General features: G+C 43.4%; 1 protein-coding gene across 4 annotated transcripts in view; it reads right to left on the bottom strand.

Annotated features, from left to right (window-relative positions):
• Window positions 1–17,488, bottom strand: part of TTC27 (tetratricopeptide repeat domain 27) — a 202,164-nt gene extending 184,676 nt beyond the window's left edge. For 2 of the 4 annotated variants that reach the window (XM_032239260.1, XM_032239263.1), the window contains exons 1-4: window positions 17,125–17,488; window positions 15,508–15,685; window positions 11,307–11,436; window positions 6,702–6,842 (exon numbers count right to left, since the gene is read on the bottom strand). In XM_032239260.1, coding sequence (XP_032095151.1) covers window positions 6,702–6,842; window positions 11,307–11,436; window positions 15,508–15,685; window positions 17,125–17,212 — 537 coding nt within the window. In that variant the 5' untranslated portion in view covers window positions 17,213–17,488. The remainder of the gene's footprint in view (window positions 1–6,701; window positions 6,843–11,306; window positions 11,437–15,507; window positions 15,686–17,124) is intronic. The other 2 variants (XM_032239261.1, XM_032239262.1) reach the window with 2 other exon arrangements.
• Between the last annotated feature and the right edge of the window lie 5,774 nt (window positions 17,489–23,262).

Below are 23,262 nucleotides of genomic sequence, written 5' to 3'. Positions count from 1 at the left end.
CTCCCAAAGTGCTGGGATTACAGGCTTGAGCCACTGCGCCCGGCACCAAAAAGCTTTTTGAAATGGGGTCTCACTACCCTGCCAGGGTGGAGCGCAGTGGCTATTTACAGGTGCCGTCATCGCACACCACAGCTTCGAACTCCTAGACTCAAGCCATTCTCCTGCCTCAGACTTCCATGTACCTGGGATGACAGCTATGGGCCACAGCACCCAGCTCAAAAGCACTTTTCTGCTTGAACTTAATTTCTTCATTTAATAAAGAGGTTCCCTTCTAAACTGCTACACACCACAGCCAGGTTAGCTTCTGAAGTATTATACACCACAACTACTACAACCATGATCAACCACAAATGAATTTTGACTGTATGACAAAATACTTTTGAATTAATACTCTTTCCTCAGTCAATATAAGGAAATATAAAATTATCTAACAGCAAGGACATTTCAGATCGTTTTTCACTGAATTCCCTGAGGTGTTGCCTTATTTTCATTCTTTTCCTATCACTATGGATAATGAAGTCAGTTTACATTTCAATTATCTGTCCCTTATCTGCTGTCAACAGTAAGTGAGTCAGGTCTGGCAACTTATACTTTACTTCTAGACATGGGAATTTAGATACATCCAGTCAAAAAAATTTCCCTTTTAAGAAGACATATAATACAAGGCCAGGCATAGTGGCTCACACTTTGAATCCCAGCACTTTGGGAAGCAGGAAGCGGGAAGCTCCCTTGAGGCCAGAAATTCAAGAGCAGACTGGGCAACACAGTGAGTCTCCCATCTCTACGAAAAAAAATGCTTAAATAGCTGAGTGCAGTGGTGAACATCTGTAATCCTGGCTACTCAGGAGACTGAGAGGAAGGGACTGCTTGAGCCCTGTCATGTGTTTAAGATTACAGTCAGCTGTGATCACACCACTGTCCTACAGCTTGAGCAACGGAGAAGAGATTCTGTCCCTTAAAATATATATATATACATATATATATAATATTATGCAGAACTATTAAAAATCAGATCTACATCAGCTGAAAATTCTTATGCTAAAGTGGCAAAAAAAAAAAAAAAAATAAAAAAACAGATCTATAGGCTGGGCGCAGTGGCTCTTGCTTGTAATCCCAGCACTTTGGGAGGCTGAGGCTAGCAGTTTGCCTGAGCTCAGAAGTTTGAGATCAGACTGGGCAACACAGTGAAACCTCATCTCTTAAAAAAAAAAAAATCAGATCTATAAATTAACTCTCAATTCTCATATGGGGGAGGGAAGAATGAAACAAATATAGAAAGCATAGTCTATTTTTTTACTAGTAAGTGTAACAGACCATTTCAGTTTGTCAAGAATTGCTTAACATAAAAATTGAGGGCTGGCACAATAGCTCATGCCTGTAATCTCAGCACTTTGGAAAACCAAGGCAGGAGGATCACTTGAAGCCAGAAGTTTGAGACAAGCCTGGGCAACAGAGTGAGATCCCATCTCTGCAAAAATAAAAATTGAACAATTGAAAATTGAGGCTTGGCACAGTGGCTCACGCCTATAATCCCAGCACTTTGGGAAACCAAGGCAGGCAGATCATTTGAGGTCGGGAGTTCAAGGCCAGCCTGACCAACATGGTAAAACACCGTCTCTACTAAAAATACAAAAAAAAAGAGCTGGGCATGGTGGTGCATGCTTGTAGTCCCAGATATTTGGGAAGCTGAGGCAGGAGAACTGCTTGAACCCAGGAGGCGGAGGCTGCAGTCAGCCAAGATCAAGCCACTGCACTCAAGCCTTGGTGACAGAGTGAGACTCTGTCTTAAAAAAAAAAAAAAAAAAGAAAAGAAAAGAAAATTGAGGCATTAATTAAAAAGGGAACTTAGAAAGTCTTGCTTAGGTAACTTTTAGATTTTATCTCCTGATTATAACACTTACTACAGAATGGTCTAATTGAGAATTCATACTAGTCAAGAACCTCCCAGATAGCAGGGAGCAGTAGTATACTCATAAGGCAACAAGCAAATATTTGCCAGTTTATCCCATTTTATAAATGAACACTGATGTTCAGATAAGTTAACTAGCATAAGGTCACACATCTGTTAATTTCAACGCCAAGACTCTTTTTACGCAACCACTTACATAGTACTAATTCTAGTTTATATACTTCACAGATTAGGGTTTGTGGGAAAATCTGCTTCTTTTATAGTTTCACAAAAATAAAATCATCATAAGCAACTTGATACATTTCTTAGAAGTCAGGTTACTCAAAAATTAATTTAAAAGGTTAAAATTAATTTTCTTTACCATTTTATCTTAATTTACCAAATAAACCACTTTTAATAACGCCATTAACAGAATGATATAAGCCAGGTGCCTATAGTCCCAGCTGCTCAGGAGGCTGGAACAGGAGGATCACTTAAGCTCACAAGTTGAAGGCGAGCCTGGACAACATAGCAAGACAACATCTCCAAACAAAAGAAAAGAAAAGATATAGTAAAGACACACAGGAAAAATCTATAATAGAAAGAACGATGTTTCAATTGAATGACAAGAGGAGCCAGGCAGGCTGGTGTGCTCCTGAAGTTCCAGCTACTCAGGAGGCTGAGGTGGGAGGATCACTTGGGGCCAGGAGTTCAAGATCAGCCTGGGCAACACAGTGAGACCCTGTCTCCTACCACAAAAAAAAAAAAAAAAAAAAAAAAAAAAAAAAGAAAAGAAAAAGGCAAGATTGCAGCACAAAATGACATATACATAGTGGTATACTACAGGAAAATGTGTTTTTAAGCAGAAGAGTTGTTTACATCTGCCAAGAAATTAAGGGAACTTGCCTCTCTAACAGTACAAGAATGACTTCTACAACCAGTAGTCCACATATTTATTAATTCTCCTAAGATGTTGACAGTATATGTAATATTTTTAAAATGATGCTTAACGTACTTTTTTTTTTTTTGAGACAGAGTCTCATTGTGTAGCTCAGGCTGGAGTACAGTGGTGCAAGATCTTGGTTCACTGCAAACTCCGCCTCCTGGGTTCAAGTGATTCTCCTGCCTCAGCCTCCCAGGGAGCTGGGATTACAGGCACCCGTCATCACACCTGGCTTATTTTTGTATTTTTAGTAGAGATGAGGTTTCACTATGTCGGCCATTTTGGTCTCAAACTCCTGACCTCATGTGATCTGCCTGCCTTGGCCTCCTAAAGTGCTGGAATTATAGGTGTGAGCCATCATGCCCAACCATGCCTGGCTAATTTTTGTATTTTTAGTAGAGACAGAGTTTCACCATGTTGCTGAGGCTGGTCTCAACCTCCTGACCTCAGGTGATCTGCTGGCTTCGGCCTCCCAAAGTGCTAAGGTTACAGGCATGAGCCACCACAAACGGCCAATGCTTAACATACCCGATGATGAAAATTTCTGACCAACTTAAAAAGCATCTCACTCATTCATTAGTGACCATAAGTTCTCACTACAAAAAAAATAATGCATTTGGCGGCCTCAGGCCTTGGTGATACTTTATTTAAAGTGGCCACATATGGTGGCTCACACCTATAATCCCAGCACTTTGGAAGGCCAAGGCATGGGGATCACTTGAGGGAGTTTAAGACCAGCTAGCCAACTTGGTGAAACCCTGTTTCTACTAAAAGTACAAAAAAAATTAGCTGGGCATGGTTGCAAGAGCCTGTAATCCCAGCTACCAGGGAGGCTGAGGCAGGAGAATTGTTTGAATCCAGGAGGTGGAGATTGCAGTGAGCCAAGATAGTGCCACTGCACTCCAACCTGGACAACAGAGCGAAACTCTGATTCAAAAAATAAGTAAATAAATAAATAAAACAATAGAGTAAATTGATAGTCTGCAAGACCATTTAACTCAGATCAACTTGGGAAAAATGTTTTACTCAAGCTACTATCACTAAGAGCTCAAAAGATAAAGTCTCATATCTGCTAAGACATGCTGAAATCTGCATATTAAAGACACTTCAATTAGTCAGGCATGGTGGTGCACACCTGTAGTCCCAGCTACCTGAGAGGCTGAGGCAGGAGAATTGCCTGAACCTGGGAGGTGTAGGTTGCAGTGAGCCAAGATCGCACCATGGCACTCCAGCATGGGCGACAAGAGGGAAACTGTCTCAAAAACAAAAACCCTTCTAGGCCTAGCATGGTGGCTTATGCCTATAATTTCAGCACTTAGGAAAGTTGAGGCAGGTGGATCGCTTGAGCCAAGAAGTTCAAGACCAGCCTGGGCAACATGGCAAAATCCCGTCTCTACAAAAAATACAAAAATTAGCCGGGTGCGGCAACGCATGCTTGTAGTCCCAGTTACTTAGGATGCTGAGGTGGGAGGATGGCTTGACCCCAAGGGGGCGAAGGCTGCAGGGAGCTGAGATCATGCCACTGCACTCCAGCCTGTGCAACAGAGCCAGACCCTGTCTCGAAAAAAAAAAAGAAAAAGAAAACCTCTAGTACAATGGATTCCAAATCCTCTGGCTCTCATGAGAGTTGCAAATAGAGGCATCACTTCCCTTCTTATCTCTTCTTTAAAACAAATTTAAAGGCCAGGTGTGGTGGCTCATGCCTGTGATCCCAGCACTTTGGGAGGCTGAGGCAGGCAGATTATTTGAGGCTGGGAGTTTGAGTCCCAAGTAGCCAACATGGTGAAACCCTGTCTCTACTAAAAATGCAAAAAATTAGGCAAGCATAGTGGTGGGCGCCTGTAAGCCCAGCTACTCAGGAGGCTGAGGCATGAGAATCGCTTGAACCTGAAAGGCGGAGGTTGCAGTGAGCTGAGATCGTGCCACTATACTCTAGCCTGGGTGAAAGAGTGAGACTTTATCTCAAAAAAAAATTTAGTGTGTAAACTTAAATGCTTACACAGCACAGACTAAGTCTACATTCACCTACAGGAGTACTGTGTTTCTTGGGCCAGGCGTGGTGGCTCACCCCTGTAATCCCGGCACATTGGGAGGCTGAGGTAGGTGAATCACCTGAGGTCAGGAGTTTCAGACCATCCTGACCAACATGGAGAAATTCGTCTCTACTAAAAATACAAAATTAGCCAGACGTAGTAGCACATGCCTGTAATCCCAGCTACTCGGGAGGCTGAGGCAGGAGAATCTCTTGAACCCAGGAGGCGGAGGTTATGGTGAGCTAAGTTTGCGCCATTGCACTCCAGCCTAGGCAACAAGAGTGAAACTTTACCTCAAAAAAAAAAAAAGAAATATTGTGTTTCTTAAAATTGTTCAGCCAAAATTGAGAGATTTCACATAATATTTAAATTCCCTATTTCTGACAGGTGGAGTCTGCAGCACACCAAGCTGCAGCAATCGGTAGAGCAGGAGGTCAGCCAGGCACAGCCTGTGGGCAATTCCAGCCCACCACTTGTTTCTGTAGGGCCCAAAAACTGAAAATAGTTTCTACATGTTTATATCATTGGAAAAAAGAATAATATTTTGTGAACGTGAGAAGCACACGAAATGTAAGTTTCAGTGTCCACAAATAAAGCTTTATTGGAAGACAGGTACACCCATTTGTTGACACATTGTCCACAGCTGCTTTCACACTACAGTGCAGCAGAGTTGAACGGCAGCAACACAGACTGCACACTGCACGGCTGACAACCTCCACTAAACCTCAAAGACTGTCTTTCTGCATGTTAGCTTTCTGTGTGTATAGTTGTCCTCACTAGTTTATATGAAAAAACCATATGATAGATATTTAACAAATGCTTTACTAAATCCAACCCAAATAATGACATAACAGAATGTGAGCCAGGAAACAGGGATTAAGATCCATTAAATTGGCCGGGCGCGGTGGCTCACGCCTGTAATCCCAGCACTTTGGGAGGCTGAGGCGGGTGGATCACGAGGTCAAGAGATCGAGATCATCCTGGTCAACATGGTGAAACCCCGTCTCTACTAAAAATACAAAAAATTAGCTGGGCATGGTGGCACGTGCCTGTAATCCCAGCTACTCAGGAGGCTGAGGCAGGAGAATTGCCTGAACCCAGGAGGCGGAGGTTGCGGTGAGCCGAGATCGCGCCATTGCACTCCAGCCTGGGTAACAAGAGCGAAGCTCCGTCTCAAAAAAAAAAAAAAAAAAAAAAGATCCATTAAATTTTGGTCACTGTTCATTATCCTATGTGAAATTCATAAAAGACTGTGAGGTATGTTTTTTAGTTTGTTTTTTGTTATTTGTTTGAGATGGAATCTCACTCTGTTGCCCAGGTTGGAATGCAATGGCTCGATCTCGGCTCACTGCAACCTCCGTCTCCCGGGTTCAAGTGATGCTCCTCCCTCAGCCTCCCGAGTAGCTGGGATTACAGGTGCCCACCACGCCCAGCTAATTTCGTATTTTTAGTAGAGACGGTGATTCACCATGTTGGCCAGGCTGGTCCCCAACTCCTGACCTCAGGTGATCCACCCACCTCAGCCTTTCAAAGTGCTGGTATTACAGGAGTATGCCACTGCGCCCAGCCTGAGGTATGTTTTTAAATCTATATTTAAGATTTCTACAAATGAACATTTATATCTATACAGTACAAACCCAAATCCTATTAAGGAGGTGCAACATCATCTCATTCTAAGCTGGATCAATCTCATGAGTGAAGAAAAGTTTTTGCTTATTTCATCAGATTTTTCAATTACATACCTAGGAGACTTAAAATAGACACAGGCATTGTCAGCAACACATCTACAGTCTGGTGTCAATAGGCACAAAATGAATCTCGTGGATCCTTTCCTTACCTGAATAGCTGTCAGTTTATGTCTTACATTCACTAGGATAATGCGTGCTAATAACAGCAGTACAGGCTTCAAGGTCAGGCTGTAGACTGATTCACCATCTAGAGTGAGCAGGCACAGAACAAACGCATCCAGTCCTTTAACCTGAAAAAAAGAATTATAAACTAAGATGATACAATTTAACAAAATATCAATCTTATATGTCTTATAATAATACAAAGATTTTCCAGCCAACTCAGCTTTGAAACAAAGACATTAATATATTACACAGCAATTGGCACTGGACAGAATTATAATACTGCAAATGCCCTTAGAGATCTACAAATCCAGCCCACCCTGACGGATGGCCACCCATCTGATCAAATTTTATTTTTCTATTGGGGTGGGTGGGTGTGTGTGTGCGTTTTAGGCAGAGTCTCACTCTGTTGCCCAAGCTGGAGTACAGTGGCACGATCTCAATTCACTGCAACCTCTGCTTCCTGGGCTCAAGTGATCCTCCTTCCTCGGTGAACAGCTGGGACTTCAGGCATGCACCACCACATCTAGCTAAGTTTCTGTATTTTTAGTAGAGAAGAGGTTTCACCATGTTGGCCAGGCTGGTCTCAAACTTCTGACCTTAAGTGATCTCCCGCCCCGGCCTCCCAAAGTACTGGGATCACAGGCGTAAGCCACCGCACCTGGCCTGTTCAAACTTTAGAAGAACAAGAAACTCAAAAAAATGCTAGCATTGGAGAGATATCATCACTTCATAAATTTACTTAAAACAAAATATTATCTCAATAGAAAGCATGCCCATGTTAAAGTATTTATACTAAATAGTATATTTGATATTTATACTAAACATCTACAATTCACTTAAGCTTCAATACCTGAAAAAATGTTGTTATGAAGTAAGTCTCTACTCCATAATTTCTATCAAGCCAAACAACCAGCAAAGTCTCATATGTCAAATGCTGAATGGGCATACAACCACACAGCAGAGTAAGCAGAAGGCTGCAAAAAAAAAAGGATGCCTTTGAAAAATTCACTCTCCTGTTGCACAGAGATGTTTTACAATGGACAAGGTTGTTAAAATTTAGATTACAGAATTTTAACGGCTGCCATAAAATAGCAAGAATCCTCACCCATCAGGAACATGGGTTCCAATATCACATGCACAGGAGAGTGTCTTTTCTCTGCTGCTCATTAGTTTGTGAGCACATGTAAATTTTTCCCACAATTTTTTTCCTGATGAAGCCTCAGTTTCATCAATTATAAAAATGAAATAACTGAACCTATACCTCAGAGGGTTCTTATAAGAATTAAACTAAACAGTCACGTAATGCCAGTACCTGGCTCAATACTGAATATTTTGAATACTAAATATTTGAATACTGAATATTTTGAATATTGTTTAAAGTATTCAATAGAAGAAAGAAGAAGAGCTGGGCACGATAGCTCACACCTCTAATCCCAGAACTTTGGGAGACCATGGCAGGTGGATCATGAAGTCAGGAGTTTGAGATCAGCCTGGCCAACATGGTGAAACCCCATTTCTACTAAAAATACAAAAATTAGCTGGACATGGTGGCGCATGCCTGTAATCCTAGCTACTCAGGAGGCTGAGGCAGGAGGATTGCTTGAACCCAACAGGCACAGGTAGCAGTGAGCCAAGGTTGCGCCACTGCACTTCAGCCTGGACGACAGAGCAAGAGGAAAGAAGAAAAAGAAAGAAGAAGAAGGAAGGAAGGAAAGGAAGGGAGGGAGGGAGGGAGGAAGGAAGGAAGGAAGGAAGGAAGGAAGGAAGAAAGGGAGGGAGGGAGGGAAGGAAAGAAAGAAAGAATGAAGAAAAGAAAGAAGGAAAGGAAGAAGGAAAGAAGAAGGAAAGGAAGAAAGAAAGGAAGAAAAGAGAGAAAAGAAAGAAAAGGAAGGAAGGAGGGAAGGAAGGAAGGAGAGAGGGAGGGAGGGAAGGAAGGAAAGAAGGAAGGAAGGGAGGAAGGGAGGAAGGGAGGAAGGGAGGAAGGGAGGAAGAAAGGGAGGGAGGGAGGAAGGAAGGAAGGAAGGAAAAGAAAGGAAAAGAAAAGAAAAGAAAACCCTGGCTGGGCGCAGTGGGTAGCTCATGCCTGTAATTCCAGCACTTTGGGAGTTCAAGGCGGGAATATCACCTGAAGTCAGGAGTTCGTGAACAGCCTAGCCAACATGGTAAAACTCCATCTCTACTAAAAATACAAAAATTAGCCAGGCATGGTGGCAAGCGCCTGTAGTCCCAGCTGCTTGGGAGTCTGAGGCAGGAGGATGGCTTGAACCCACGAGGCGGAAGGTGCAGTGAGCAGAGATGGCGCCACTGCACTCCAGCCTGGGTGACAGAGTGAGACTCCGTCTCAAAAAAAAGAAAAAAAAATGTGAATTGAGTACCATTCAAACCACATATCACTGCTCAGGAAATATTTATGGCTTTGACACTTTGGTGGATTTCCAACCTATACTATAGGACCATAGAAGCCAGAAACTGATTCATACATAATAAGAGAAGGAATGAGATAAGTACATTTCTAGATAACTGAAGCTTATCTCTTTAAGCACAACACTCATTGGGGTCTGAGGTTCTTTTCCCCATTTTGGACAAAAACCTTTGTAGAATATAAATTATAAATTCCCTTCTTAGACATAGATACGGAAGATCTTTTAATCTTTCAATTGTAATTAGGGTCAGCATTATGAATTAAAATTACTCTATTGGCCGGGCACGGTGGCTCACGCCTGTAATCCCAGCACTTTGGGAGGCTGAGGCAGGTGAATCACAAGGTCAAGAGATCGAGACCATCCTGGTCAACATGGTGAAACCCCGTCTCTACTAAAAATACAAAAAATTAGCTGGGCATGGTGGCGCGTGCCTGTAATCCCAGCTACTCAGGAGGCTGAGGCAGGAGAATTGCCTGAACCCAGGAGGCGGAGGTTGCGGTGAGCCGAGATTGCGCCATTGCACTCCAGCCTGGGTAACATGAGTGAAACTCCGTCTCAAAAAATAAATAAATAAATAAATAAATAAATAAAAATTACTCTATTGAAGTATATATAGTGACTCACTAAGCTGATTATATATATAAAGAGTTAATTATTGTGGTTTTCACATTATGCTTATTTTTGCACTTCTTCTCTTTCCAATCCCCATCAAATTATTAACACATATCTCTAATAACTCTGTTCCACGTTTACTTGCTACACCTAATTCTGAGAAACCAAGTAACACAAGGTCCATTTTGCTGCATAATCTCTAGATGCACTTTGGTGATTTTGAACACAGCTATCAATCACTCAGTTTCTTCCAGGCTGAGTGGTTGATAGCTACGTTCAAAATCACCTAAGTGGCTGGACAAAGCAAAGTTCTTACTTTGATTTAAACCATATTTCTTTTGTAGATCATCTCATACTGGCCAGACCCTCTACTTAGGGGCTCAAAAATTCCTGAGGAACTCAAACTGCAAGCTCAGTTGATGACACACTGGTACAGATCAATAATATTATCTTCACAATGGATAATATTCACCATGAAGCAATGCTGTGCCAGGCACTTTAATAAAGTATTTCTAATTTAAAGGAAACCACCCTGGGGAGCAAACCACTACTGGGAATCATTCTTAAGCACAGTATCAAAACTTATCTTCAAGCCAGAAACGGTGAATCACATCTGTAAACCTAGCACTTTGGGAGGCTGAGGCAGGCGGATCAGTTGAGGTCAGGAGTTCGAGACCTGACCTCAGTATGGTGAAACACCATCTCTACTAAAAATACAAAAATTAGCCAAGTGTGGTAGTACACGCCTGCAATCCCAGCTACTAAGGAGGCAGAGGCAGGAGAATTGCTTGGACCCAGGGGCAGAGGTTGCAGTGAGCTGAGATCACACCACTGCACTCCAGCCTGGGTGACAGAGCAAGACTCTGTCTCAAAAAAAAAAAAAAATTAAAAAAACTAAACTTACCTGGAATAAAATTAAACAGATTTCCAGATTTGCTGCTTTGCCATTAAAGATCTCTATGTACAGAACTCAACACCTGTAATCCTAGCACACTTTGAGAGATTGAGGCAGGCAGATTGCTTGAGCCCAGGAGTTTGAGACCAACCTGGGCAACTTGGCGAAACTCCATCTCTACAAAAAAATTACCTGGGCATGGTGACATGTGACTGTAGTCCCAGCTACCTGGTAGCCTGAGGTGGGAGGATCGCCTGAGCTTGAGTAGGCTGAGGGTAATCTAGCTGTAATCTAGCCACTGTACACCAACCTGGATGACTGAATGAGATACCATCTCAAAAAAGAAAAGAAATTTATATAACTGAGGTGATACAAGCAAGTAAACACCTGGTGAAGCTGTCTGTACTTTAAAAAACACAGCTAACATGGCTTCATAAAATGGAGTGTGTATGTTAAAAGGAATTTGAGATTGACAATGACAATGGAACTTCCAGAAATATGTGAAAATCTGATCAATGAACAAGCATTCTTAGTAGTTTTGTACAAACCGTAAAGTCATGTTTCTTTCCTAACTACTACTAATTCCAGTTCATAAAGACCTGCTTGTAAAAAATAAGTAACACCATAATAATTACATACAACACTTTCAAGAAGCATACCTCACTGAACTGCTGGAACAAAACAGACGGCAAAAAATCCTGAGGGTGTAAATCAACAGGGGGCCCCGTCCAGTTGCTCTGAACAAAAAGTTGCAAACTGCTCACACCAAGTAGAAATATCAGCTGTTGTCTGCATAGAAGAATGGTTAAAGAAATAAATATAAACTACTATCACTGTATAATCTCAAACACACTATTCCAATGCAGTTTTATTAAGAAAACAATATCTATCAATATTTACTGAGACCATCCTAGAGTACTGACAAAAAAAAAAAAAAAAAAAATTCTAAAACTTAAAACAATTTAGGTCAGCCAGGCGCAGTGGCTCACACCTGTAATTCTAGCACTTGAAAGCCCATGGTAGGAGGATTGTTTGAACCCAGGAGTTCAGAACCAGCTTGAGAAACATAGTGACACCCCGTTTCTACAAAAAATTTAAAAGGTAGCCAGGCATGGTGGTACATCCCAGCTACTCAAGAGGCTGATGCATGAGGATTGCTTGCAGCCCAGGAGATGGAGGCTGGACTAAGCTTTGATCATACCACTGTACTCCAGCCTGGATAATAAAGCGAGACCCTGTCTCTCTTAAAAAAAAAAATAGGTCAGGCCGGGTGCGGTGGCTCAAGCCTGTAATCCCAGCACTTTGGGAGGCTGAGGCGGGTGGATCAAGAGGTCAAGAGATCGAGACCATCCTGGTCAACATGGTGAAACCCCGTCTCTACTAAAAATACAAAAAATCAGCTGGGCATGGTGGTGCGTGCCTGTAGTCCCAGCTACTCAGGAGGCTGAGGCAGGAGAATTGCTTGAACCTGGGAGGCAGAGGTTGCGGTGAGCCGAGATCGCGCCATTGCACTCCAGTCTGGGTAACAAGAGCGAAACTCCGTCTCCAAAAAAAAAAATAGGTCTACAACATCCAATATTTTAATCATAAGCCACATACGGATTAAATTTACATTAGTTAAATACAATTTAAAATTAAGTTTCATAGACATATTTTCCATATTTCAAGTGCTTAATAGTTTAGTGTGGCTAGTGGCTACCGCCTGGGCAATGAAGATAGAGAACACTTCTATCTCCACAGAAAATTATCTTGAACAATGTTGATTTAGGTTCTCATCAGGCATCTATGTTTTTCTGGCACTCTCTTTAAGAGCTCTGACATTGCAACAAGATGTATAGAAAACTGACTTTATACAAAAGAAAAGTGAAGATATAAAGTTGTTGCTAACCTTTTACTGATCCCACGCCACCAAATGCTAGAATAACAACAAAAACATAGAAATTTGAGTGAAACCTCTATTTGTCAGTCTTGCTGTGATTTAAGACAGAGGTAGGCAAACTTTTTCTAAAGGGACAGACAGGAAATATTTTAGGCTTTGCATATCATGTTTTGTTTTTTCCAACCTTTTAAAAATATAAAAACCAGCCAGGCACGGTGGCTCACGCCTGTAATCCCAGCACTTTGGGAGGCCTTGGCAGGTGGATCATGAGGTCAGGAGATTGAGACCATCCTAGCCAACATGGTAAAACTCATGTCTATTAAAAATACAAGAAAATTAGCTGGGCATGATGGCACACACCTGTAGTCCCAGCTACTCAGGAGGCTGAGGCAGGAGAATTGCTTGAATCCAGGAGGCAGAGATTGCAGTGAGCCGAGATCGCGACACTGCACTACAACCTTGGCAAGAGTGTGAGACTCCCACTCAAAAAAAAAAAAAAAAAAAAAATACCCCATTCATTCTTAGCCACTTAGTTAGCCTGCCAGCCATAATGTGCCAAACCCTAAATTAGGACCTAAATAGGTACAGATTCAACCCTAGCAAATAACAGCCAGGGAATTCTGGAGTTTCATTCTGAAGAGCAGTCACTTTTTCCCTGCAGTCCCTAGGCCCTTCCTTAAAAGGGAGGTTTAAAAAAAAGAAAAAAAAAACATCAAACATACAAGCCTATGGTAGCAAAAATATAAAACTTAGGATGCAATGCAAAGAATAAGCAGCATTAGAGAAAAAAAGATAACAAAACAGCTGGTTTGGAATCAGAAGTTTGGAAATTTGGAGAAAACAGCCTTAATAAACTGTCCTAATCAAAAAAAAAAATCCATAAGGTGAACTGATAATACACTTTAACTTTCAAATGTCTGAAAACGAGTCAACTGAAAGTCTCTTTTTAGTTTTGTACGACAAGATAGAAATCTGATCTATCTTGTGATAATGCATTTGTGTGAACGTGTTGCTTTAATGGGCACCACAAGGCTAGTTGCTATGAGAGTGCACACATATCAGAGGGCAATAAGAATTTGGCCAGGCGGAGTGGCTCATGCCTATAATCCCCACACTTCGTGAGGCAGAGATGAGAGGATTGCTTGAGCCCAGGAGTTCAAGACCAGTCTAAGCAACATATCAAGACAGCGTCTCTAAAAAAAAAGAAGAAAAAAAAAAAAAAGAATGACACCAAACATAACTACCAGTAAAGTAAAATGAAAAGGAGGTGGGGCGCAGTGGCTGATGCCTGTCATCCCAGCACTTTGGAAGGCTCGGGTGGGTGGATCAACTGAGGTCAGACCAGCCTGGCCAACATGGTGAAACCCTATCTCTACTAAAAATACAAAAAAAATCTGTATTTTTTTTTTTTATGGTGGTGCGGGCCTGTAATCCCAGCTACATGGGAGGCCGAGGGAGGAGAATCAGTTGAACTCAGGAGGCGGAGGTTGCAGTGAGCCAAGACCATGCCACTGTACTCCAGCCTGGGCAACAGAGTGAGATTCCAGAAAAGGAAAGGGGAAAGGGGAAAGGGGAAAGGGGAAAAAGGGGAAAAAGGGGAAAGGGGAAAGGGGAAAGGAAAAAGGGAAGGGAAGGGAAAGGAAAGGAAAGAAAAGAGAGAAGGAAGGAAGGAAGGAAAGAAAGAAAAAAAGAAAAAGAAAGAAAGAATGAATATTAATTGTTAAAATAACATTAAAAGTCTATAGTAGGCCGGGCGCGGTGGCTCAAGCCTGTAATCCCAGCACTTTGGGAGGCCGAGGCGGGAGGATCACGAGGTCAAGAGATCGAGACCATCCTGGTCAATATGGTGAAACCCCGTCTCTACTAAAAATACAAAAAAAATTGGCTGGGCATGGTGGCGCGTGCCTGTAATCCCAGCTACCCAGGAGGCTGAGGCAGGAGAATTGCCTGAACCCAGGAGACGGAGGTTGCGGTGAGCCGAGATCGCGCCATTGCACTCCAGCCTGGGTAACAAAAGCGAAAACTCCGTCTCAAAAAAAAAAAAAAAGTCTATAGTAGTATTCTCTGGCAAACTCCTTATGAATATGGGTTATGCTTTATTCATCTTCACAACCTCCACACCTAGTACAATAGTTTATTTGTTGAAGGACTAAATGAAGCCATTTCCTAGAAATAATGGTTAAAAAAAAATTGCATGCATTTATAAGATAATTAAAGATTGACATGGTTGCACAGAGAGCAAAGACAGAGGTACTGAATTTACACCAGTAAAATTTAAGCCACTGAAAAGCTTAGGTTTCCCTGCCATGTAACTATCTGCTATATTTAACCCTATAAAATTACACAAATTTAATGGAATAAGGTTAACCAAGGGATCTGAAATAAAAACATTAAGTTCTCTGAGCTCTATACAGATAATAATCGAAAACATAATAAATCGTTACAAACTAGTATTCAGCTATGCAGAAATAACAAGGTTGAAGGTATGTGGGGTTTTTTTTTGTTGGTTTTCTTTTTGAGACAGAGTCTAGCTCTGTCACCCATGCTGGAGTGCAATGGCATGATCTCAGCTCACTGCAAACTCCGCGTCAGCCTCCCGAGCAGCTGGGACTACAGGTGCACACCACCATGCCCAGCCTGAAAGCATGTTTTTAAGATAAAAGCAAATAAGGCGTGAAGTCTTGCGGTGGGTGAAGCCTACCAGACCTAAGCACTGGGAGCTCATGGGAGTGGGTTAGCAGTTAACACCCAAATATGTGCCAGTCTCATATATGAAACCCTTTTATCCTGCACCACTCTACTTTTTCATTCCGGATGGTCTTCTGGACAAGAGTTCTTACATTGATTACTTGGTACATCATTAGTCTTGAGTAAAGGTAAAGCAAGCTTTTTCAACTGCTAAAATCAGTGCCTTACACCGTCAAGGTGCTATCAAATGTATTCAGTCTGTTCCTCTATGAAAAATTCAAATAAAATTCTACCTTTCCGTTGTGTCCAAATCTGTTGAGTCATCCAGGAATGTTACTACCTGCTTCTCGAGGTAGCTATCAATCTTTTCTTCAGAGGTTGTTGTTGAATTAAAAATATTTTGAGTCATTGAATTTAAGAATATGGCTTCATAGTTCCCTTCCAGCAGCAACTGTAGGAAAGATCCACTCCCTGTAACATAAAAAATTAATGCAATAATCCAAAACAATTTTTTTCATACCATTAAGGATAGCACTGTTAGGTAAATCTACCATTTTAGTGTGCAAAAACAATGTATAGACTTAGAATGCTTGCTGTATGCCAATCCCAAGGCACTCAGCAAATCTCCATCATTCAACATTCTCTCCTACAATTAGCAGCTCACCCATACTGACTATGAGCCCCAAAATGGAAGTCAGCCCCAGAAATAATATTCCTCATTAATAGATATTTACTCTTTTGCTGGGAAATTCATAAAGACTCCTACTGACAACAGAAAAGTTTCCTTAGTCTAGGTCTAGGACTTTTCACAATCTGGCTCCTTCTACCTCCATTATTTTCTCTTCATGAAAAGTCACTCCAAGAACGCTGGTTTACTCATGGTTTCCCTAATGTCCCTTGCATATTCCCGCCTCCGCACTTTCCACTTGTGATTTCACCTGTTGAACTCTTCTCCACTTGTTAGTCTTACCCTTTAATCCAAAATCAGCTCGTCTCACCAGAAAACTTTTCTAGACCACCAGACTTCAGACTTCCTGCCACTGGAAGCACCTACTGTGTCACACGCCTGCCCCCCCCCCCACATACACACACATACACACAGAGTACTGACACATTGTTCATTCTCTTCTAGGTCCAGCCTAAATCCCACAACCAGATGTGCCCGTAAATGTGCCTTTTAACTCTTTATCTCTCTGGTAAACGTTCACTGCTCACAAGAATTAATCTTTGCTGCCTAGGGAGGCTGTGGTGGCTCACGCCTGTAATCCCAGCACTTTGGGAAGCCCAGGTGGGCGGATCACTTCAGGTCAGGAGTTGGAGACCAGCCTGACCAACATGGTGAACCCCCGACTCTACTAAAAATACAAAATTAGCCGGGTGTGGTGGCGCATGCTTGTAATCCCAGCTACTCGGGAGGCTGAGGCAGGAAAATCGCTTGAACCCAGGAGGCAGAGTTGCAGTGAGCTGAGATCGCCTTATCTGCACTCCAGCCTGGGCAAAAAGCTAAACTCCGTCTCAAACAAATAAATAAATATAGAAAAATACAGTAAAATAAAAATGCTTAACCAAAGTGTATTTACAGGTCTTCACCGTAAAGTGGGATTAAAAATGGTATCTACCTTAAGTGTCTACCATAAGCATTAAATGACTGGGTACATGTTGAGGGCTTAGGAAAATAATTGACATTGCCATTGCTATTATTACTGAACCTGGGCGGTATGACGTTTTGGGCAGAGAGTGAGTGAGCACCACGCCCACTGTGGCAAGGCCTTAACAACCCAAAGCCTCAAGGAATCGGCTACATTTTGTTCGGGAAAAACCAAGGGAGGGATGAGAAGCAGTCGCTGCCATCTCTTTTACTTACAGTTCCCACGATAGACTAAGTCAACCCTAGCAGATGCGCCTCTCACCTGAACCGGCGACCCCCTCCTGTATCCATTGCTGCCGCTCAGCCTCGGTGGGGAATCCCCTCAGAACTGCCAGCTCCGGGGTCCACATCACCCCAGACACCGCTGCAGCAAAAACAGGATCCCACGAGGGCCACACGGGAGTCAACAAAAGAAAATGAAAAGAGGAGAGTACAAAGACGCCGAAATCTAGTGGCGACAGTTACCGTAAATACACCCACGGTCCTAAAACGCCATGTGGGGAATAGCAGCACAAGGAGGCGGCCATAACTGCCGCGCGGGGCACCCTGGGAAAAACGCGCAGGCTCTCTGGCCCGGCTTCCGCCTTGGAGACGGACCCGAGCGTGGCTACTGAGCCTGCCGGGCAGGTGTGCCCCACCCCGGGGCGGGCAATGGGCGGAGTTGAGGGCGCGGTCGTGCTCAGCCCCGCCCCCAATGGGACCGCCTCCGCGAGCTGTGATTGTGGAAATGAGTGTGCTATGGAGGGCTTGGGTTCAAATGCAACTCAGAACGGACGTTTTGGCCAAAGCAGTTTGATTGGAAGGGCGAGAGCTGTGATTCTTAAACCTTTGTGGGTCAGAACGCTCTTGACAACCTGATGAAAACCACAGCCCTTCACGCAGAGTGCAGGTGGGCCATTGCTCTCAGCGTATGGGCACCCTCTCACGGAATCACAGACCCTCTGACGTGGGGTCGGTGAAGCCCACGTTGGAACCCCGTCAGCATACCATGGGTCTTTGGGTGAATTCGCGTGTAAGGAAAGGATCTGATTTTGAAACTGCCACTACGTGAATCATGGCCGGGTGGGAAATCTGGCCCTGCCGCTGGTGCAGGCAAGTTTTTGGAACAGTCTGAACGCTGCCGAAGACTGGTCCCAGGGGTGGTCAGAAGAAATTGCAAGGGTACAAACCAGCCTCCCCTTCCTTGCTACTGAGCACAGAGCTGGTGGCTTATGTGCACTTCTTTCAATCTTCCTAGCAGCATTCCTAAGAAACAGCTAGAGGCTGGGCTCCCTGGCTCACATCTGTAATCCCAGCCCTGTGGGAGGCCGAGGCGGGTATATCACCTGAGGTCAGGAGTTCCACACTAGCCTAGCCAACATGATCAAACTTTGTCTCTAATAAAAATACGAAAATTAGCGGGACACAGTAGCGCATGCCTGTAATCCCAGCTACTCCGGAGGCTGAGGCAGGAGAATTGCTTGAACCTGGAAGGCAGAGGTTTCAGTGAGTCAAGATGGCGTCACTGCACTCCAGCCTGGGCAATAGAATGAGACTCCAACTCAAAAAAAAAGAAAGCAAGAAGGAAAAGGGAGGGAAGGAAGGAAGGGAAGGAAGGAAGGAAGAGCTAGGACAAGGAAGGAATGAAGGAAGGAAGGGAGGGAGGAAGCGAGGGTGGAAGGAAGGGAAAGGAAGGAAAAGCAAGGACTAGCCAGGAAGAAAGGAAGGAAGGTAGGGAGAGAGGAAGAAGGGAAGGAAAAGCTAGGACTAGGAAGGAAGGAAAAGCAAGGACTAGCCAGGACGAAAGGAAGGAAGGTAGGGAGAGAGGAAGAAGGGAAGGAAAAGCTAGGACTAGGAAGGAAGGAAAAGCAAGGACTAGCCAGGAAGAAAGGAAGGAAGGTTGGGAGAGAGGAAGAAGGGAAGGAAAAGCTAGGACTAGCCAGGGTGTGGCTTTGTCCCCCTGGCTTGACGCCTGTACTGAGATACGTCATGTAAGAGCCAGGAGAAAACTGCAGGGTAACTCTGACCACAAGAGCGACAGCTCTCTGAAAAGAGGCTGGCCAGGTACCCACCTCCAAGGAGGAAGCTAAATAATTGTTAATTCACTTTCTTCCTCTGTAAGGAACCACTCCAGAATGTGGAGGGAGAGGAACTCAGCTCAGCTCCTTTCAGCCACTGCCAGCAGATACCAAAGGAAGCCAGACCCGGCTGTGACTGGGGAAGAGTGAATGCCCCAGAATGTCCTCTCATTGAGAAGTAATTAAAAACTGTTTTTCTAGAAAATGATACTTGACCAGGATCTGTTCATTTCTTTAAGCACAAAAGCCAGCACTGTCTAAACTAATTTCACAATTGTTCAAGATGAACATCTGTAGAAACACACTGGCCACACCACCAAAGCTCCTCACCTGTATGTAGCACCCCATTGGTCCACAGAGTAAACTTGCAGCTTTCACTTAAATTCAAGGTTGGTTTGTTTTAAATATGGTATGCTAGACAATGATGGGGACTGAAGTCTGCCTAAGCTCGCTTCAAGCAAAGTGACTTCCAGTAATAAAGTAAGTGGGGAATATGGTCTCAATTAAAAATATGTATATCGTGGCCGGGCACAGTGGCTCAGGCCTGTAATCCCAGCACTTTTGGAAGCCGAGGTGGGTGGATCATGAGGTCAGGAGATTGAGACCATCCTCACCAACATGGTGAAACCTCATCTCTACTAAAATACAAAAAATTAGTCGGGCGTGGTGATGTGCATCTGTAGTCCCAACTACTCAGGAGGCTGAGGCAGGGGAATCACTTGAACCCAGGAGGCAGAGGTTGCAGTGAACCCAGATTGCATCACTGTACTCCAGCCTGGCAATAGAGAATCTGCCTCAAAAACAAAAAAGACAATCAGCTGCCATCCGAGGAGCTGAGGAAGCCTAGAGCTCTCAGGAACAGTCCTTTCAGGGGCACTCAGGATGGTCCAGCATTTGGCATACCAACATAGGCTTTCCTACAAAACAGCCTTCAACAAAACTAGGCTGTCCCGAACTCCTGGTAATAGAATCGTTTACCTTTATACCAAGAAGGTTGGGAAGGCACCAGAATCTGCATGTGCCATGTGCCCAGGCAGACTTTGATGGGTTCGTGCTGTAAGACCTAAAGTTCTTATGAGATTGTCCAAAACAAAGAAACTTGTCAGCAGGGCCTATGGTGGTTGCATGTGTGCTAAATGTGGTCGTGACAGAATCACGTATAAAATGCCTTGGCTGAGCAGTCTGTTGTGAACCTGCATGTCACTAGCTATAAGTTTTTTTTTTTTTTTTTTTCCCCTGGGCTGCTCAGATTTCTCCCTGGCTTATTTTATGCCTCTAATCCATGTTAATTTGTTTCCCTTCTCCAATCTTATGTCAAATAGTTCCCAACCTATTACAGTTTCATCTTCTCTAAACTAGTGATATAGCTCAATGTTTATAGTGACTTTTGGTCTATAGTCAAAAGTAATACAATTATAACACCTCTATTTCCGAATACTGTGTGGTAGGGAAACAAAGTTTTGCATGGTTTCCTCCCAAAGGAGAAAAAAAGAGGAAGGAGCATGGCTGGAGGTGGAAATTCAACAAATGTTGCAAGAGGCTAGATTGGAGAAAATCATGGCGCTATGGGAGTTTCAGAGGGGTCAAGGCGGGGCCCTGATCTGTTTGGTCCCGCTGACTAAACAGAACCACAAGGCAAGGACTGGCTCACATTCTAAGGGAAAGTAGTGGTTGTGGGGCCATTGTTCTGAGGGACACGGGGTTGGGAAAGAGAAGGAGACCAGTGGTGTCACGAGAAGAAATAATTGTCATGTCAGGAGAAGATATCTGGAGAATATTGGTCTTGGGACACCAGATTTTAAGCTTCAGACAAGACAATGTTTTTTTTTTTTTTTTTTTGAGACGGAGTTTCGCTCTTGTTGCCCAGGCTGGAGTGCAACAGCGCGATCTCGGCTCACCGCAACCTCCGTCTCCTGGGTTCAGGCAATTCTCCTGCCTCAGCCTCCTGAGTCACTGGGATTACAGGCATGTGCCACCATGCCCAGCTGATTTTTTGTATTTTTAGTAGAGACGGGGTTTCACCACGTTGACCAGGATGGTCTCGATCTCTTGACCTCCTGATCCACCCGCCTCGGCCTCCCACAGTGCTGGGATTACAGGCTTGAGCCACTGCGCCCGGCCCAAGACAATGTTTTAGAAAGCATTACTCAAGGATAATTGGTATAAAGTGCACCTATTTTACCTGTACAATTTGTTAGGTTTTAATATAGGTATGTACCCATCAACCATCACCACAATCAAGATGGTGAACCTGTCCATCACTCCCCAAAGTTTCCTTGTTCCTCTTTATAATCGTGCACTCTTGACCTCCTCATCCTCCACACCAAGGAACCACTGATCTGCTGTCACTATGGATCAGTTTGCATTTTTTAGATTTATATAATAGAATCATACAGTATGTACTCTTTTTTTCTGGCTACTTTCACTTAGCATAATTATTTTGATATTCATACATATTGTATATCTCAATGTTCATTTTTTAAAAATACAACTGAACAATATCCATTGTATGAATATATCACAATATGTTTATCCTGCAGATAGATGTTGAAGTTGGTTACAGTTTTTGTTTACTTCAAATAAATCTGCCATGAACATTTGCACTTTTAAAATTATTACTAAATGTGAGCTCTGTTAATGAATATGAAAGGAGTGCCGGACGTGGTGGCCCACGCCTGTAATCCCAGCACTTTGGGAGGCCAACGTGGGCAGATCACCTGAGGTCACAAGTTCGAGACCAGCCTGACCAACATGGAGAAACCCCATCTCTTCTAAAAATACAAAATTAGCTGGGCATGGTGGTGTATGCTTGGAATCCCAGCTACTCGGGAGGCTGAGGCAGAAGAATCACTTGAACATGGGAGGCAGAGGTTGCAGTGAGTCGAGATCATGCCCTCCAGCCTAGGCAACAAGAGTGAAACTCTGTCTCAAAAAAAAAAAAAAAAAAAGGAAAGAAAGAAAGAAAGAAAGGAGATGGAAGGGTCATGAAATGTTATTTGCAATCCTGACATCATTATGCTTGAGCTAATGACAGATCCAGCCACCCTTTGACCACTTAAAAAGATAGGAGACAGAATGTGTTCAAACACGTGGCTGGGTGCCATGGCTCACTTCTGTAATCCCAGCAGTTTGCGAGGCCAAGACAGGCGGATCACCTGAGGTCAGGAGCTTGAGACCAGCAAGGCCAAGATAGTGAAACCCCATCTCTACTAAAAATACAAAAATTAGCTGCACGTGATGGCTCATGCCTGTAGTCCCAGCTACCAGGGAGGCTGAGGTGGTAGGATCACTGGATCCCAGGAGGTGGAGGTTGAAGTGAGCCAAGATCGCACCACTGCATTCCAGCCTGGGTGACAAAGAAAGACCCTGTCTCAAAAAAAATAAAAAAAAAAAAAAATCAGCCAGGTGTGGTGGTGTCCATCTATAATCCCAGCTACTCAGGAGGCTTAGGCATGAGAATCGCATGAGCCCAGGAGGCTGAGGTTGCAGTGAGCCAAAATCATACCACTGCACTCCACCATGGGTGACAGAGCCCAAACTCTGTCTCAGGAAAAAAAAAAAAAAAAAAAATAGTTTTGTGTCTTCAGACCCACAGATGCTATTAGATACTAACAGAAGAGGGGAGCTATCGTTCAAGAGTCTACTGAGTGGTTTCAGTATAATTCCAGCAATAAGATCCAGTTGTGGCTGACCATGCCCCAAGCGTGTAACAGTGTTAGCAAAGTGTTAGTGCTTTTCATCCTTATGTCACTGTAATCCTAAGAGGCAGCTAGCAGTATTATCTCATTTTACAAGGAAAGTAAGACTTCTGGCAAATAAGTGAATAAATGATAGTGTTGGAAATCAAACAAGTCAGTAAGACACCAAAGCCTTTGTTCTGTCCTCTATACCAGGGTTTGTCCGGTGGGGTGCAATGACTCATGCCTATAATCCCAGCACTTTGGGAGGCCAAATCGGGTGGACCGCCTAAGGTCAGGAGTTGACCAGCCCGGCCAACATGGTTAAATGCCATCTCTACTAAAAATACAAAAACTAGTCGGGCGTGGTGATGTGTCCCTGTAATCTCAGCTACTTGGGAGGCTGAGATAGGAGAATTGTTTAAACCTGGGAGGCGGAGGTTGCAGTGAGCCAAGGTTGTGCCACTGCACTCCAGCCTGGGTGACAGAGTGAGACTCCATCTCAAAATAAATAAATAAAAAGGTTACTACAATATCAATTCAGTTAATACCAGAATCTGACCAAAGTTTGAAAGATAATTAGGATGTCAGTGTTATTCAACAAAGACTTCTGCTTTTAGAATTTTTGTTTTACCTTTCCATTTTATACAAATTTATCAATTTTCC

The sequence above is a fragment of the Sapajus apella genome, unplaced genomic scaffold (genome assembly GCF_009761245.1).
Source record: "Sapajus apella isolate SASKATOON/1434 unplaced genomic scaffold, GSC_monkey_1.0 scaffold44, whole genome shotgun sequence".
Classification (NCBI taxonomy): Eukaryota; Metazoa; Chordata; class Mammalia; order Primates; family Cebidae; genus Sapajus; species Sapajus apella.
This window is presented reverse-complemented; position numbering and strand designations above follow the sequence as displayed.